The sequence below is a fragment of the Octopus sinensis genome, linkage group LG23 (assembly GCF_006345805.1).
Source record: "Octopus sinensis linkage group LG23, ASM634580v1, whole genome shotgun sequence".
NCBI lineage: Eukaryota > Metazoa > Mollusca > Cephalopoda > Octopoda > Octopodidae > Octopus > Octopus sinensis.
Genome location: NC_043019.1, coordinates 23,859,689 through 23,878,597, shown reverse-complemented (window position 1 = coordinate 23,878,597; position 18,909 = coordinate 23,859,689). Strand labels below are relative to the sequence as shown.

The following is an 18,909-nucleotide window of genomic DNA, read 5'->3' as shown; positions in this document are numbered from 1 at the left end:
ATGCAATTTGCTTGGCAAGCTAATGGTTCTACCAGCTCATCACCCTACAATGACTTGAAACATCATACGTTATTCATCTATACTAGAGTCAATTAAAAGTCAAGTGTATTCAGCACACAAGAGTAACATAAAGCAGATGTATAAGTTACAGGGAAGAGGGAAAACAGAAGAAACCACATACTCTCTTTACTCTTTTACTTGTTTCAGTCATTTGACTGTGGCCATGCTGGAGCACCACCTTTAATCGAGCAACTCGACCCCGGGACTTATTCATTTTGTAAGCCCAGTACTTATTCTATCGGTCTCTTTTGCCGAACCGCTAAGTAATGGGGACATAAATACACCAGCATTGGTTGTCAAGCAATGCTAGGCGGACAAACACAGACACACAAACACACACACACATATATATATATATATACATATATACGATGGGCTTCTTTCAGTTTCCGTCTACCAAATCCACTCACAAGGCGGTCAGCCCGAGGCTATAATAGAAGACACTTGCCCAAGGTGCCACGCAGTGGGACTGAACCCGGAACCATGTGGTTGGTAAACAAGCTACTTACCACACAGCCACTCCTGCATGAAGATTTATTGTGCATGGAGAAGCAATCAGAGAAACAAAAAGAACAATTCATATAAAATGTACATAAAATAAAACAAAATAAGTAATAGCTAAAGAAAAAAAATGGAAAACTGCCTGAAACCAATAAAAGCAACACAACAGAATGCATGAAATACAAAAAGAAGTTGTCGCAGATTAAATAACAAATGTATCAAAAAATAGACCCTCAAAATATAATTAAATTACCACAGAAAAATTCTGGAAATTGCAGTAAAATGCACCAAAAAAATATGATGAATAATAAAATCTCAAAAGACATTTCCATGGAAATAAACCTGCAAACAGTAAGTTGGAACTAAAATATACTAAAAGACTTAATAATAAACAGTAAAAATCACACAAAACATTGGACTAGCAGAAACCAATATTGAAGAAAAATCGATCGTAAATAATAAAGAAAACAGAAGAAATAATGATCAGAGCAAAATTAATAAACAGAGATCAATAGATCACTTATGAAAAAGTCTCTGCTCAAACAAACAGGAATTTTCACAAAAGGAAAAAGCCTCTTGACAATCGGAAGAGCTAAGTACAGGTTAAGAATAGCAAAGAACCAAAATTCTTTCCATAAAAAAAAATCCAAATAAGAACTGGTTCAATCATTATCATCCCTCAACATCGATTTCCCAAGTTGTGGCTAGATGACTGAATCTATTTAATGGGAATGGGTATAGAGATTGATCTTAATTAAGACCAGTTTTTCAGATAAACCAAAGAGAAAAACAAGACTAATGTGGAAACAGTACTCAATTAATAATATCTGGAGCAGCAAAAGGTGTCCTAAGTTAAAAGCAAGGCATTCATTGGTCCAACAGGCATTTATGGTTGCAAAGCGTGGACTCTAAACAAATTTGAAGAGGACATAATCAATGCTTATAGATATACACACACACACACACACACACCACACACACACATAGCTTTTAGAAATTTACATGTGTATATTGTGCTTACCACAAATATCTTCATCACTCTTATCTGGACAATCAGGTTTTCTGTCACAAACAAGGGCTTTGTCAAACAAACAAGAATGGTCCCTACATTTAAATGCACAAGCTGAAATATCAAAAATACACATTGTTATAAAATTAATGGTGATACATTTCCCTGGTGGGGAGAGAAAAGAAGAGAGAAAATGTATCTATGTCTGTAGAAACTAGCCCACAGGATATTGTCAATGAGAAAGGCAGTTTATTACTGTACATTATAATTAAGAAAAGCATTGTTTGTACACCACAGACTATTTTAATGAGATATAACTATCAAATGATTCAATAATTCTTCTCCTCTGGATCTCTTCTCACATGAATAAGTGTGTGAGTATTTGCTAAATCTTTATTCTGAAAGAAAACTTAAGCCAATTTATTCACATTATTTAAATTCTGTAAGAGCAGTTTGCAATGCTACATACCAGTTTTCTCCTCAATCCATGGTAAGTATAGTTTGACATCAGTAAACACGCCAGGTTTTCCAGGTTTGTCACAAGTATCAGCAACGAAACTAGTGATTCCCACTAGCTTTGCAAGTCCAAATTCATCTTCACACCAAAGAGGCCCTCCGCTGTCACCCTGGAACAATATGTCACATTTAATTACCAATACTAATTATCATGGGCACCAATATATTTACCAATCACCATCAGAAAATCATAACAATTACCACAGTTATAACCATCAACCTGAGAATATTCCCCACAGTTAATTGGATGAGCTACATCTGGTATATGCTACCAACATTCCAACAGTCATTATAGTAATAAATGACTTGCAAAAATACTTCAGCATAACTTTATAACTGTTTTATTAATAGGAACTTCTTCAGTAGTTTCTGAAATCCCAGAATGGAACCTGAAACAATTAATCAAGCAACAGATCAGGGAACGTTCAGTGACCGTTCAATCTTTTAGTATTCTTCAGACATCTTCTCCGCTAAATTTTACATCTTCAGCTAATGGTCACACCAATTGGAATAATATTCTTTTGTTTCCCATAGTAAATAGCTGAGTAAGCTCAAGATTTGATGGCCTTTTTAATATGTTGTGCTTTTTTTGTGTATGATATACTGTTTCTCTTTACTCTTTACTCTTTTACCTGTTTCAGTCATTTGACTGCGGCCATGCTGGAGCACCGCCTTTAGTCGAGCAAATCGACCCCAGGACTTATTCTTTGTAAGCCCAGTACTTATTCTTTTGGTCTCTTTTGCCGAACCGCTAAGTGACGGGGACGTAAACACACCAGCATCGGTTGTCAAGCAATGCTAGGGGGACAAACACAGACACACAAACATATACACACACACTTATATATATATATACATATATACGACAGGCTTCTTTCAGTTTCCGTCTACCAAATCCACTCACAAGGCATTGGTCAGTCTGGGGCTATAGCTGAAGACACTTGCCCAAGATGCCACGCAGTGGGGCTGAACCCGGAACCATGTGGTTGGTTAGCAAGCTACTTACCACACAGCCACTCCTGCGCCTGTTATATATTGTTTATTTGTTTATATTAGAAAGGGAAATGTGTTTATTAGTAGGGGGTGTTTTGTGCCTTAAAATCAAAGTAGATAAAATAACAGGTCAGCAGGAGAGATTGCCAGATTTTATCAACTGCAGGTATGGTTGTGTGTTTGTGGAAGAATATATATTTCTAATGGTTTCCGTGTATTGTCTTGTGTATTTCCAAGAATGCCATCCATTCAGTGACTGATGAACTTCTTGTTTTTAAAACTAAAGATTCTGGTTTTATGAAATCTTTGGTTTTATGAGATTTTTTTTATCATATCACACTAGAATTCACTTGTTCACAGTCTGGTATATATATTTATTATCGAAATGGATTCTGGTCACTGAAACTTGCAGAATCTATCTTACTTTAGCTGAAAACATCTTGTTATCAGCCAGAACAGGTTGAGCTTAAACATTCACAAAACAGTATCTGATCCATCCCAGTGCCTCATTCCCTGTTAAAACCCTAAATGTATCCTGAAACAACCTTTAGAAAAGGAAAATTAGAGTTAATATATGCCACATCTCTTACTTATTTTCTGTAAATGGCATTAAAATCTGTGAGTGCCTAACAAGTTGGTACAGAGCTCTAAGCACTCATTCTTGAACCAAGACCGACCCCAAACTACAGCCCAAATCAAAAGTATTTGATGTAGTTAGACAATGTGTCTTATTTATAGAGAAGGTATAAATTAGAAGTGTGATCTATACTGGAAAATGTAAACCAACTCACCAGACAGACAGCAACTTGTGCAGAGTAATGTCCAGCACAAATGCTAGTTTTAATTCGACCATCCCAAACATGAGTACTGTTACACTTCTTAGTCTGCCAAAGTGACATTTTGGCCATTTGCAATGTTTTAGAAGGAACTACAAGAAAGATAAAATTCCGGTAAGGTTTCCTAATTCAGTTAATGTCTACAAATTATACTTTTTTTTTTAAATATTCAACATTCTAAAAATAAAAAGCAAATGCAATAAAGTTTCAAAAATGGTTGTTTAAAAGTTGGTTGCCACATGTTTTCTTCTTCAACACCAAACAGAAAGCAAATACAATGCTGACCATTGAGAAATTTATCCTTTTCCATTTATTGTTATTAATTATTTAAGCACTTAGCTTAGGGGCACCACACATTAAACGTATAGATTAGACATTTTCCAATCAGTGTGTTGCAATGCATTCGTATGGCCCACGGGTGGGCACATGTGCTCCACAGGTGTGCTACATATAGTTGGCAGTTGTGCCATGTATGATCCACAATTGTTCCATGAGTTTTTGAGACAAGTCAAAAGATAGCAGGATTTTTAGAAAACTGTATTCTTTTTTTTTTAATGCATTACATGAGTGCATTTCTCTGCAACAAACTGCAATGTCTCTATCCATCTCGGTTTTAAAATGGTTTTAATATTTGTTTTAATTGTGCAGTAAAACACTTAAAAAGCAAATGTGTTATAACACTTTTGGTGCCTTACTTTGTGGGTCATACATCAAACAATCATCTATAAAGCAGATGATGGCAGTTTATTTTGAAAAAAGAATCCTCTTCCAGACTTCAGATGTCTGTTAGTTATGGCAGCACTTGATCTAGATTTAAGTCTTTCATAGGCATGTATTTTATACCTAATTATTTTAAACATTTCAACAAATTCCAATTGATTAACATTTTCATCTTAATAATTTCTTGTTTTTCACATTTAACATATGCTCAACACAGTGCATACAATTCTTTGTAGGGTTTGGAGTTTTTCCTTTTACATTCCTTCAACCCAACATGTGGCATTCTTCTACTAAATGTCATCTTTGCCAGCTCATTACATTGGCTGAATACAATCAGTGAAACTGAAATGCTTTCATTTGTAAAGTTATGAGACACAATACACTTGAGTTTGAAATTCTTTCTCTTTTTACTGTCATCACTGAGAAAATTCATGTGAAAATTGAGAAAGAAATTATATTATACAGCTGGATTCTTTTTCTAAAAGGACCCAAGCACTTTGTTTACTGTTAAGCAGAAAATGTTGGAGAATTTCTTTCAATAGGTCAAATTTGTACACTTTAACAACTTTAACTAGTGAGTGGTGATTTAGTGTATGGTAGCAGTAGTGAAGATGCAGTGTAATATAGAAGAGCAATAACAAGTGAAGTTTGATGAGAGCAAGGAAAACTGTAGTAGGATAAAGGAGTGGAATATATGGCAAGGTGGCAGTAAAGGATTTGAGAAGACATAAAACAGGGTGTGGTTTGGTAAGCAATGACAAGGATCAGCCTGGGGATTGGTTTCAGGAGATAGTAACAACATAAGGTTGAAGTGTGGGAATGAATAGCATGGATAACTTACCAGGATTCTTTGAAGAAGTGTGTCCAAAGCCAGAGGCATGACAACTTGAGGCAAAGGTGAAAATGTCATCTTTGCCAATTAGGCAGATTGGCTGTATATAGTTAGTGAATTGAATTGGTGTTTCCAGCTGCAGCAGTGCAATATCATTCTTTGGTACCCATATGAAGTCATGTGATACGATACGCTGCACTTTCTTCACTACACGGTGAGGTTCTATTTTGGAGATATTATACACACCAAGGTAAACTTCTATCGACTCTGGTTTGAATCCACTGGAAATATATATCATCACCATCATAATAAACATCAACATTTTAGCTTCCATTTTCCCCCACACTAACAGACAATATTTCCACATCCATCTTAATTTTTTGTTATTTTGTTTGCCACGCACAACATTTTGAACTTACTAGTTTTACTCATGTTTTTCTTTATCATGGCTACCTAGAACTTTCAACATAGTCTTTTGCCCTCTTAATTCCTTGTTGATTTACATTACATGCTACCAACAATGCTATTATTTCTCCTGCATACATTAACTTTTCATGCCCAATCATTTTTTCAGCCTACTTCCTCCCCATCTGTCATGCAAATTAATGCCCAACATTTAATACTTCAGGTTAAAGTAATTTTTCTCCAGTATTTAGAAACATTTTGCTCTCAATGCACTTCCTTTTAGGAAGTATCAAATTTCTTATGTATACTTCACAGAATCTTCTTTCTACAAACTAACTTTGGGTGGAACACTTAACTTTTAAGGTGTAACACTGCCTGGTTTAACACCCCTGTATGGTCTCTGAATAACTTTGGCAAAACTTATTTTGTTGTTAGCATTTAGACATTATTCCCTTGCCAACCACATTTTTGCTGGTGGATGTTCAGGTTGGGTATTAGTCATATCAATTTTCCTAGTTTGGGAGGGTTTATAAAAGTCAAGACCACAGCCTCCCTTCCAGTGATTAATAGATCAAAACACATTATTTCCAGTTTGCGAAAGAAGCTTCCACATGTTTAAACTATTTAACTTTAAAATCACATTCATACTATATCTGTTCTGTTTAATACTACATGTATACATTTCATAAGGTGCATGGCTCAGTGGTTAGAGTATTGGGATCACAATCAACAGGTTGTGAGTTCAATTCCTGGACTGGGCTGTGTGTTGTGTTCTTGAGCAAGACACTTTATGTCATGTTGCTCCAGTTCACTCAGCTGTAGAAATGAGTTGCAATGTCACTGGTGCCACTGTATTGGCCTTTCCTTTTCCCTCGGATAACATCAGTGGTGAGCAGAGGGGAGGCTGGTATGCATGGGTGACTGCTGGTCTTCCATTAACAACCTTGCCTGGACTTGTGCCTCAGAGGGGAACTTTCTGGGTGCAATCTCATGGTCATTCATGACCAAAGGGGGTCTTCAATCATTACCCTTTACATTTCATAAAACTCAAACAACGTGTAGACATTAAATATAATGCATTTTAAACCTATACACACTTCAAAATTTACATATAGCTTTAACAATATAGTTTTGTTACAATCAGTGTTGCTTGAGAACTGAGTTTCAAACTATACCAGGATTTTATTGTCTACCAACAGTCCATGGGTTTAATATTCAAGTTGATGCAACAAACTCTACCTCAATCCATCCATAAAACATTAACTAAATAGTTTGATGTTCTTTGTGAGAAGAAATTTTTCAGTATATTTACTTGCCTGACGCAATGTGCAGCTGTGAGAATGAAGTACTCTGTGATGATGGAACCACTGCAAAGAGTTTTTCCTATTAACAGGAAAGCATGCCATGGAATTTTACCAGGTTCTGCATCAGAACCACCAACAATCATTGGAACATATGACGATACATGTTTCGAGAATGTGTTGAACAATGGAGCAATCCCACAGGCTGCAAATAAACAGATATTATTGACAAATGAGAAACAGACAAGAATTATAGAATTGGTTTGCACTAGTTTGGCCAGCAGCAGAGAATGAATGAAAAGTCACTAGGAATCATTTTCATCAATGCAAAACAGAAAACTATAAAATATTTGCAGAGATATTTGGTGAAGAATTAAGAATAGATTTGGGAAGTAGTCCAATAGTTTAATCAGCTGGTCACCTCCACTTTTGGATTGGTATTTTATAAAATGGATGCAATCATGTCTTTTCAGGATGGTACTGCAATCCTATGAAATATTCTGAGTTTCATTCCATTACAGTCAGAATCTCAGAGTGCTAGTTTTAGGCAACAAGCACTTCAATTCACAAAAGCATTGGAATAAAATTTTTAAGCTGAAGGAACCGATAAAATATATACAAGTCACATCCTAAAAAAAGGTTCATGTTGCCCAGAAAAAGAAAAAAATTTGAAGTCATTAAATACTCACATCTTGGCTGGCAGGAGATTCGGATTACCTGGGAATTTGAACAGTTATTCCTGGAATACAGAAATAAAGAATATAAAAGAAACAATAATGATCTGAATCATTAAACAAAGTAACAATAATCACAAGAACTTCAAAATGGCAACAACTCAATCTCAGCAAAGCTTCTGCCTTCCTTCTCTAGAATATATATACATTCTTTTGTTCTTTTACTTGTTTTGGTCATTTTGACTGTGGCCATGTTGGATCACCACCTTTTTAGTCAAAGAAATCAACACCTGTACTTATTCTTTATAAGCCTGGTATTTATTTTATCGGTCTTTTTTGCTGAACTGTTAAATTATGGGGACATAAACACATCAACATTGGTTGTCAAGCGATGGTGGGGGACAAACACAGACACACGCACCCCCACCCCCACACATACACACACACACACATACATATACACACACACACACACATCATACACACACACACATATATATATACGATGGGCTTCTTTCAGTTTCCGTCTACCAAATCCACTCACAAGGCTTTGGTCAGCCCCAGGCTATAGTAGAAGACACTTGCCCAAGGTGCCACACAGTGGGACTGAACCCAGAGCTAGGTAGTTGGGAAGCAAGCTTCTTGCCACACATCCACACCTGTGTCTCTCTCTCTCTCTCTCTATATATATATATATATATATATATATCTATATATATATATATATATTATATATATATATATATATATATATATATATGTATATATATATATATATGTATATATATATATATATATATATTATATATATATATATATATATCTATATATATATATATATATATAGATATATATATATATATATGTATATATATATATATATATATAATATATATATATATATATAGGAAGCACTCTGTCGGTTTCGACGATGAGGGTTCCGGTTGATCCGAATCAACGGAACAGCCTGCTCATGAAATTAACGTGTAAGTGGCTGAGCACTCCACAGACACGTGCACCCTTAACGTAGTTCTCGGGGATATTCAGCGTGACACAGAGAGTGACAAGGCTGGCCCCTTGAAATACAGGTACAACAGAAACAGTAAGTAAGAGTGAGAGAAAGTTGTGGTGAAAGAGTACAGCAGGGATCACCACCATCCCCTGCCGGAGCCTTGTGGAGCTTTTAGGTGTTTTCGCTCAATAAACACTCACAACGCCCAGTCTGGGAATCAAAACCGCGATCCTATGACCGCGAGTCCGCTGCCCTAACCACTGGGCCATTGCGCCTCCACTATATATATATATATTATATATATATATATATATATATATATATATATTATATATTTATATGGAAATGTTGAACTATCCAGTTGTGTCCAGTTTCAGTTGCTGAGGCTGAAAGTTCAGATGATTCATGCCTTACCTTGGGGTGGTTTAGGGGTGTCAGTTTGTTAGTCTATAATATCTTATAAACCTATGGTGACTATCATAGAGCAAGTTATGATTGTTGCATCTTTTTATTTCTTCCATCTTTGAAAAGAAATTAACATTTTGCAAAGCTCTTTGGACGATGGAATCGTTTACAATAACAATATTGCCAGCAACAAACAACCCTAAAATCTCCATGTGATACCATGTGGAAGAATTTTCAAAATATATATGCATGTGTATTTGAAGGTCATATGACCAATAGCAAGAATTCATCCATAGGCTATCTAATAGTAGAATGCATCAGCTGTGAACCCGCAAGCAAGAGCTTATCAACTGGCTGAAGAATCAATCTGCTTCAGCAGGCTCAATACTTTGCACTGCTTGACCCTATCCATGCCCTGTCAAAATCTTCAACTGAGGTTGGCTTACTTTAAAACTGCTGGACCAAAAACTGAGGTAATTGAATCTGTGGTAGACTTGTTCTGGAGATGTGCAAATGTTGCATGATATCTAGTAACTACTGCAGTAATATTCCTGAATGATCTGCAAAAGAGAGCAAAGAGAGCATAGTGGATAAATTAGCAGAAACACAAGAATATCAACGGCAAAATTAATGTGTAGATTGTCAACAGAAACAACAGACAGGGGAAATCCAAGCAATGAGAAGGAAAACAATGAGAATGGTGAATTGAAAACGGAACTCAATCTGACTTTCGTTTTTATTTTTATATTATTATTATTATTTATGGAGAACCAGCAAATTAAACAAGCACAGCAATAATTGTTATAATAATAGTTATAGTAGGAATCATGTAGACAGTGATGATGATGATGATGATGGAGGGGGTCAGAGGTAGATATTAACAATTTAACTCTTTAAGGGAAAGAAAGATAAGAACGTTTGTGAGGGAAATTTTGGTTCCTCCACTGAGCAAGCTGGGTGACTGTATACTTGTGCTCCTGTTGGTTTGTGGTTTGCGGAAAAGAAGGCTGATGAAGATGATGATAAGGAGGAGAAAGAAGATGAGGATGTCACTACAATTAAAAGCTTATATCCCAACTGAAAAACATCCTCTTCATGAATACCAACATAAAAACTGGATTTCTTAGACATCCTCCTAAATTCAGTAACTACATATATATATATATAATATATATATATATATATATTATATATATGTAGTTTGTTGCACTCACACGTCTTTGTCAGTATATATGCAGTGAAGCTTTACAATAGTGTCATATTTGTATCGACTGCTATTTCCAGTAAATATTGGTGCCTTGTTGTACCACTCATCTGTATTTATATTTATACTTTTACACTTATGGGGCATTATTTTACTGGAAAGTATACATTTGTATTGCAATATTTTTTCATTGATATATATATATATATATATATATATTATATATATATTATATTATATTAAATTAGAGATAAAACCACTATTAGGCAAATCAAACAGTGATATTTATATATATATATATAGTCCCACACATTAATCCTGCTACACTCACAGATCAATGAAGAAAGCAAAAGCACATTTACAAATTTAAAAAGAAAAGAGTCCAGTGAAATGAGTTGAATCAGAAAAATAGAAGCAAGGTTTGCAGAATTCAAATGCCACAATTGCAAACATAGATACTGCACTCCATACATTCAAATAATAAACAACAGTAATAGATGTGACCCTAGTAAAAAGAAGGGTGTTGAATAACATATAAAATACAACTGCAATAACACATCAAAGAAAGCCATCCCCATAAAAGAAGGAAACACTGACAGCAACACATAAAACTTGGCATCAAATAACAGAAACTGGAAATAACAGAAAGAAAATAAAGAAACCTTAGAAGGCATTTGTATGAAATAGAAACAAGAAAACAAAAAGTAAAATAAGAGGAATTAGAGTAATTAACTGCATAATTAATAACAATGATAGAATGGATCATTAACAACAAGCTAGCCTCTATGAGGAATTTCATCAGCTAGAAATAAAACCAAATCACAACATGTCCCACTCTATTGACTTTATAAAGTAAGACCACACTAGACAATGTTTTCTCTGATAACCAAAAGCACAGGATGGTCATCAATGGAACAACTTAGAACATAAGTTTGCTTGATACAGGTTGATCTTGGGCTAAACAACAACTACAACAATCTTAATATGCACACACTGCAACACCAGGCAAACGTCCTCTCCAGATAGTTCTTAAAAACATGGCCACCACTGAAAACCACACCAAAAAGGCAGGAACACAAATTAAAAATACGCACCTTCCAACTATTCCATGACCTTTGACCCTTTCCTTCCATTGGACACCAAAAAAGAAAAATGGGAGAATCTAAAAACTGATAAGCCGCAAGGCCAAACAAAATCACATACACATAAAATCCCTAGGGCCAGAAGGAATAACCATATTCACCAACATCTACCATGATTCATACCAACACTGTTAAACTTCTTCAATGTACAAGTTGCATTATATCACATTTCTAAATCCCAGCAAAAACCCAAATGAAGTTATGTCATACAGACCCATCACATTCAGGCCTCAAAAATTCTAGACATACCTGACATTATTAACCAATACATCTCCCTTTCCAAATCCCACAAGGGAGTCAGACCAGTACATTCAAACCCCAACACTACTTGTAAATATAAAACATAATAATCGATGTACCATTTTAACTACCATTGACACAAACAAAGTTTTCTCGTCCATTCTTCACTGTTCACTTATATAAAACAATTCCAAACATCACCTTTATAAATAATTCAAAATGCTGGCTTTCAAACAGCAAAGTTTGATGAGCCTGTGTAATATAAAAGAACAAGTCTTCCAGAACTTACAATTTGCTAAATGGAATATGGCAAGAACATGTCCACTCACCAAACATTTTCAACTAATATCTACAAAACTGATAGAAGGGACAAGATTGGAATGGCCAACTAGAGGATATTGATAGTGTCCCCATTGATGGAGTCAGTGCAGACTTTGACTGGTTGACAAAAATTAGGGAGAAATGACAGGTTATATGATTTGCATAGGTGTGGGCATTGTTGGATGTGGTAGCAAGTAGGTCATTGATGTAGTAAAGGAATAGACTTGGGGATAAAACCAAAGCCTGGAGTACACCAGAGTTGAGTAAGAGCAAAATAGAAAGAGCTCTGTCAACATGAGAGTGAGTGATTAATTCAAAAGAAGAAGAGAGATGGAGGGAGTCCAAAAGGCAGGAAGTTTCAATAGGAGATTCACATGTTAGATATGATGAGCATCTTTGTTGATGTCTAGGGCAACAACGTTGCTATCACTGAATCTGTGGGTTGAGTGGCATAAGAAGATCTTTGTTTATAATCTGAACTCCATTCTGCAGTCTAGGATGTAATTTCCTTCTTGTATCATAAATGTCTTGTAACTCCAGTTTCAACTTTACATAATATTATTATAAGAGTTATTCTGTTGTGTCTGGGGAGAGTCATTTTCTTTTTGTGCCTTCTTATTTAACACACTCACCAGTAAAATTTCCACTTATTTCTTATTTTTATTTTCTAATATTTTCGTTGCGTCTTGCAACCTTTTCAATAGTCTTGACTCTCTAAGGCACTAAAAGAGAATGATTCTCCTCAGACACAACAGAATATGCTTCAACACATGAACTCATATAAAGAATCTTGCAAACCAAATCCAAAAACGAAATTATAAGAGTTAGTTTATCTAAAAAAAAATATACAAACATGTGGTTGGTGTTAGGAAGGAATCCAGCTGCAGAAACCATGCCAAATCAGACTAGAGTCTGGTACAGCCTTCCAACTTGCCAGCACTGGTCAAACTGTCTGACTCATGCCAGCATGGACAACGGACGTTAAACAATGATGATGATGATGATGCCAATAAGATAATTTGATTGAAAAGACTGAAAATAATAACTTGAACTACTTACTCCATACCAAGCTTCTTGCAGGCTTTAATGCCAAATTCCTCATTCATTGGACTGTAACAGACTGGGTAAAATTTTTCATGGATTCGGATACTTAACATATCTTCTTCAATGGATACTACAGAAGAGAGAGTGAGAGAGAGAAAATAGAGACACATTTAAGCTTTTTTGTTTGTTTTTTTTTTATACATGTTCAATACACCATAATTATTATGAAATAACTGTCAAGATGTTAAAGCAAATGATATTAGATATAGTAAAGCTCAAATTTCATACAGAAAATAGCAACTGTTCTATTGAAGGGACTTAAGCCCCATCGTTGTTGGTTAACGTTTCCTACTCCATTCCGTATTTCTCTTTGATACCCATGCCTGCTCATGGTCAACTAAACAAACCTTGCTATCATTACTTCTGTGTGGGGGGGGAGCGGAAGAGAGGGAGAGAGAAGGGGGATGAAGGGAAAGAGAGAGGGGGAGAGAGGGAGAGAGAGAGAGACAGAGAGAAAGAGAGGTGGAGTGCTTTTAAAATCTGAAACCTTGACTGTTTTCCACCGAATAAACCAAATATTAAAAGGTAACAGCTATACTATAATTCCTAGTAGGAGAAAAGTCCGACAGCTTGTAAATTAGACAAGGGAAATAACTCTGTTTGCTTCATCTGTTTAGACCATGAAAACTCAGAATTAATGCTTTCAACTTTGAATGTTTTATAACAGTTACTTATAAACCAGTGGCACCATAAAGAGTATACGCTTCAAATTTTTATTTTAAAATCTCTGCTTCCTGGATGTAAGCAACCAATTGTAGAAAAGGGTAGCGAATCACTAAGATCAATTGTAAATTGCTACGGTAATCAACTCCAGAGCCTTTCAAGAAAGCCTTTGTATAGTTGTTCACACTGCTAGAAATAGCAGTCAAATCGGTCAATTTTCAGAGGAAAATTTACCTATAGTATATCTGAATAATTAAAAAGAAAAAGACAGGTGAACATGGCGAGAATGCTTTTGACCACAAGTGTTATTGATCATGGCTACCCTGGGGCTAAATATTACAATACCCACTTCCTGCAAAGTTTCATACATTAAATATATCTAGTGTATGCAGTGCGGCCAGCAATAGTACTGACAGTGAGTTGGGAAGAATATGAGATATATTTCCCAAAGGAAGGCCTTGTAAGAGGTTTTCCCAGTAATTAAACCAAACTGCCACTAGGAGGACAAAGGGCAAAACTGAAATATTGATGAATGAATAGAGAAAGGGAGAAAGAAAGTGAGAAAAAAGAAGGTAGTTGCACTTACCACACGACTGCTCGTCAGAGCCATCAGGACACTGAATCACCCCATCACATCGCAGGCTACTGTTTATACAGGAGAAGTCATCACATACAAATTGGTCAGGTTTGCACTTCACTGAAAAGCAACAACAATAATAATAAACAATAAGAATAATAGTTAAATAAATAATAAAAAAAAAAAAACAAAGCAAAAACACTGCCCTGACAAATAACCAGTTTTTGAGGACTTTTCAGTATTTGCATTTTCGGAATTTACCTTTTTTCTCTCTCTCTCTCTCTCTCTCTCTCTAAGAAAAAAGCATAGAGTTTCTTATAAGATGAAGTTTACCTATCAATGTAAGTATTTTAGCAATTACTTCCAAGAACTATAGCAACATTAAGGAGTGAATGCAGATAAACATGATGTAGAAAGCAAGAGTTATCATTGTTACTGATAACATCAGAGGATCAAAGCAGGAAAGTACTTAAGAAGGTGAATTTGTGACCAGTTTTGAAGATCTAATCACTTCTCTGAGATTGTTAATAACTTTGCAAAAAGTAAGAAGTTTATAAAGTCTTCCTTTCACCTCTTCTCTAAAATCTTGATTTATATTTGTAAAAGAAGTCATTAAGATAATCAACATTTTCTTCAATACTGGAAATGAATTTCAAAAAGTAGTGTGGGGAGAGAGGCTAAGGGCCATCAGGTGGAGATTAGGGTTGGATTCCATATGACCCTTTCCCCATGAGCTGAAAAGCAGGGAAGTGTCATCTCCCTGCAGACCTGTCATTTCCTTTACTGATTTCCTTCAAGATTTGGTTTTAAAAGAGCAAGAATTTTTACTTCTAATTAGTATTTTCGGTTATGTTCCTTTCATCTCCAAGAAGTTCACATGAACCCAAATTTGATCTAACTCTGCCACACCCTGTTATCATAGGGTCAGGTTGCCTAATGGCTTAGGAATAAAATTTGGTAGCTGGAAGCTATGACGAAGCCTGTTGTGTGTGTGTGTGTGTGTGTGTGTGTGTGTGTGTGTGTGTGTGTGTGTGTGTGTGTGTGTGTGTGTGTGTGTGTGCATGTGTAAATACACACACATTCACACGCACACATAGAGGAATATGTGGATGGGTGTATACCTGTTTCTGTACACTGATGTAAATTCTTTGCGGTATTTACTCCCTAAAGAAACATAACTCATTAGGTGAACTCAGCCATTCAATAGATTGCTCAAACGAATATCAAGCACTCAAGTCTAGAAACTGAGGTTGGGAGTAAGCAAGGGCATGGTCCCCATAGAAAATCCAGCTCCCAAAAAGCCTCATGATAGCAAATGAGAATGGGCATCAGCCTGCTCAAAGTTTGGGGTAGGCTGCACTTGCCTACCTTGGTTGCTATGGCATTGAGATAGATCCAATCATCCCCATTAATGGGGACAAAATCCAGACTGAAAACACTGGATGACGATGAACAAAGATATCAAGTTAGAAAAGAAGATAAAAAGAAGACTTACAACAATTGGCTTCGTCTGATGCATCACTACAATCTGATTCTCCATCACAAACCCATTCTTTCATGATACATTTCTTGTTTGAGCAGGCAAAATCATTATAGGAACAAGCTGCAATGACAAAATAAAATGTATTAAGGATCTTCCATTGTTGTCGTCATTAGTTACCACATCTCTATTTTCATTGTTGCTAGCTGTTTACCCCATCCCTATACATATATGTTTCTTTATTACCCACAAGGGGCTAAACATTGAGGGGACAAACAAGGACAGACAAACGGATTAAGGCGATTACATCGACCCCAGTGCTTAACTGGTACTTAATTTATCGACTCCGAAAGGATGAAAGGCAAAGTCGACCTCGGCGGAATTTGAACTCAGAACGTAGCGGCAGACGAAATACGGCTACGCATTTCGCCCGGCATGCTAACGGTTCTGCCAGCTCACCGCCTACATATATCAGCAACGATTGTCCTTCTTCTATTATTATTACCCCTAACCTGACCACAGTTATTTCTACTCATTTTCAGTATGTCCTTTTCCACTGGTCTTAGTCACTGTTATTATTACTGATTGCACTGGCCACCATTAACATTCATCTTGACTACAATCACCACCACTTCCACCATTACTGAGTAATTCCACACTATCATTACCACTGCTCAACATTATTATTATTATTATTATTATTATTATTAAGGCAGCGAACTGGAAGAATTGTTGGCATGCCAGGCGAAATGCTTAGCAGTATTTCGTCTGTTGTAAGGTTCTGAGTTCAAATTCTACTGAGGTCAACATTGCCTTTCATCATTTCAGGGTTGATAAATTAAGTACCAGTTATGTACTGGGGTCAATGTAATCAACTATCTCCTCCTCCAAATTTCAGGACTTGTGCCTGTAGTACAAATAATTATTATTGATGATCTTTATAACCATCAGTCATTATAACATTATATTGAGTAATGTTACAATTTATTAACCATCAGTCATTCTAAGTCATCACCATCATCATCATCATCACTGTTACCACAATCACAGTTTGTTATCATGTCAATATAATATTTATACTCATTGTATGCAGGTCTCCAGCAGCAAACACCCCAACACCCTCAGCTATACTTTCCCATTCAGTCATGTCTGATGAGTGCTATATTTACTTTGCCATGCTTGGTATGAAACCATTTGGTAACAGCATAAATTGGCTGTCTTGAGGCGACAATATTATATAAATAATAATAATAATAATAATGATAATAATAATGATGATGGTAATAATAATAATAACGATGATGATGATGATGATGATGAAAATGATAATAATAATAATAATAATAATAATAATAATAATAAATGCCCTGATGCAGTACCAGACAGTGGCTCTCATGGCTTCTGATCTTAACTAATTGGAAGTGTTATCACATACATTATTTTGAATTGGTATAAAAGATGGGCTACAGCAAATATTCTGCTCAATACCACAGATTTGCTTGTCAGTTGTTTGACCTTAACCACTTGAGCATGTCCCTTAGAGGCTGACAATATATGCATCTCTGATCACGAGCAGAAGTAGTGGGGGAGCATCATAGTCATGTGTTGAGAGGAATTATTTGGGGTTTGGATAATTCACCTTTGGAAACATGGGTGTTTCGTTCAGCATCCTTAAGCAACCCTTATTCAGGGAATTTTTGAGCAGGATGGGCTACTCAACCTGAAGAAAATTTTAACAGGGCCCCACCTGCAAGGTCATGCACTGTTTATCTTGATATAAGATCACTATGTCATGTACATATGGTTGTGATGCATGTGCCTAGTGTACCCTTACCAGAGGGCAGTCATGATGGGTATACTGGGCTTTATATATTTCACCCCAGTGTCACTTTGTGTGTGTGTGTGTGTGTGTGTGTGTGTGTGCACGTGCATGTGTTGTTGTATGTATGGTTGTGTGTATGGGTTTGTATGTATGTGTACTAAATTATTTTTCATCATCTTTATTATTCTTAGAATCACTGTTATATCAACAAGCAATGTAAATGTGATGGCCTTATTGACAAAAGCAACACTCCAGCTGTAAGCAGATGGTCTGATAAGCCATTTCTTCCTGCTCTTACTGCTCGGTGAGAATGTAGGATGAAAATAAAGGGTGTGTAGCTAGAGCAATAGAAGAACTCAAAGTCAGTGAAGAAGTACAGAATCACAATTAAAAAAAGGTGTAAGGCATCATTAAAATTAGCAGAAATTTACCAATTTCCTGCCCACTTACAACTACAAAGCATGTATTGTTTAATGTAAGAGTGTTTGTTTGTGTGTTTGTAGTTCAGAATGTATGGCTGGCTATCACCATTGGGTATGCATTTAAATATATCCTATCACTAGAAAGACATATTACATCGTGTGACCATAACAGACCACTTATAATAAAAGAAACAAACAAATCAGTTGTGATTCTTACTGCAGTTATGCTCATCGCTTCCATCTTTACACTGTTCTTTCCCATCACATCGCTCGTAAGACTTTATACATTGACCATCAGGACACTCATAATGAAACTCTTTGTCACAGGCTGGGGGAAAGAAAAAAAAGGGGAAAGCTATCAAGCTGATTTTCTGCATTTTGGCAGGTTTTGACTTTTAGATTTAAAACATTATTATTTACAAATACAAAGTTTCTTAAAATACTTTTAGAATATTAAAAATTCTGACATATTTTGATAAAGTATAAAAAGCAAGATGTTTTACAGATAAAGTATTGTTAATCTAAGTTAATTAATTACAACAATCTTCTTTGCATGTAATTTTAATATTAAAAAAAAAATCATTTAGTTTTATTTTTCTTCCTTTTTTGCCAGTTTGCTTCTTCAACCTCAGTTTTGTTTCTTCATCATAATTGTTGTTTGGTTTTTTGT

General features: G+C 35.7%; 1 protein-coding gene across 2 annotated transcripts in view; it reads right to left on the bottom strand.

Moving 5' to 3' along the window:
- LOC115223468 overlaps positions 1-18,909 on the bottom strand; it is a 196,976-nt gene that overhangs the window by 15,029 nt on the left and 163,038 nt on the right. For both annotated transcript variants that reach the window (XM_036512597.1, XM_036512598.1), the window contains exons 23-33: positions 18,457-18,567; positions 16,011-16,118; positions 14,525-14,635; positions 13,231-13,345; positions 9,711-9,824; positions 7,863-7,912; positions 7,189-7,378; positions 5,477-5,748; positions 3,871-4,007; positions 2,040-2,196; positions 1,583-1,684 (exon numbers count right to left, since the gene is read on the bottom strand). In XM_036512597.1, coding sequence (XP_036368490.1) covers positions 1,583-1,684; positions 2,040-2,196; positions 3,871-4,007; positions 5,477-5,748; positions 7,189-7,378; positions 7,863-7,912; positions 9,711-9,824; positions 13,231-13,345; positions 14,525-14,635; positions 16,011-16,118; positions 18,457-18,567 — 1,467 coding nt within the window. The remainder of the gene's footprint in view (positions 1-1,582; positions 1,685-2,039; positions 2,197-3,870; positions 4,008-5,476; positions 5,749-7,188; positions 7,379-7,862; positions 7,913-9,710; positions 9,825-13,230; positions 13,346-14,524; positions 14,636-16,010; positions 16,119-18,456; positions 18,568-18,909) is intronic.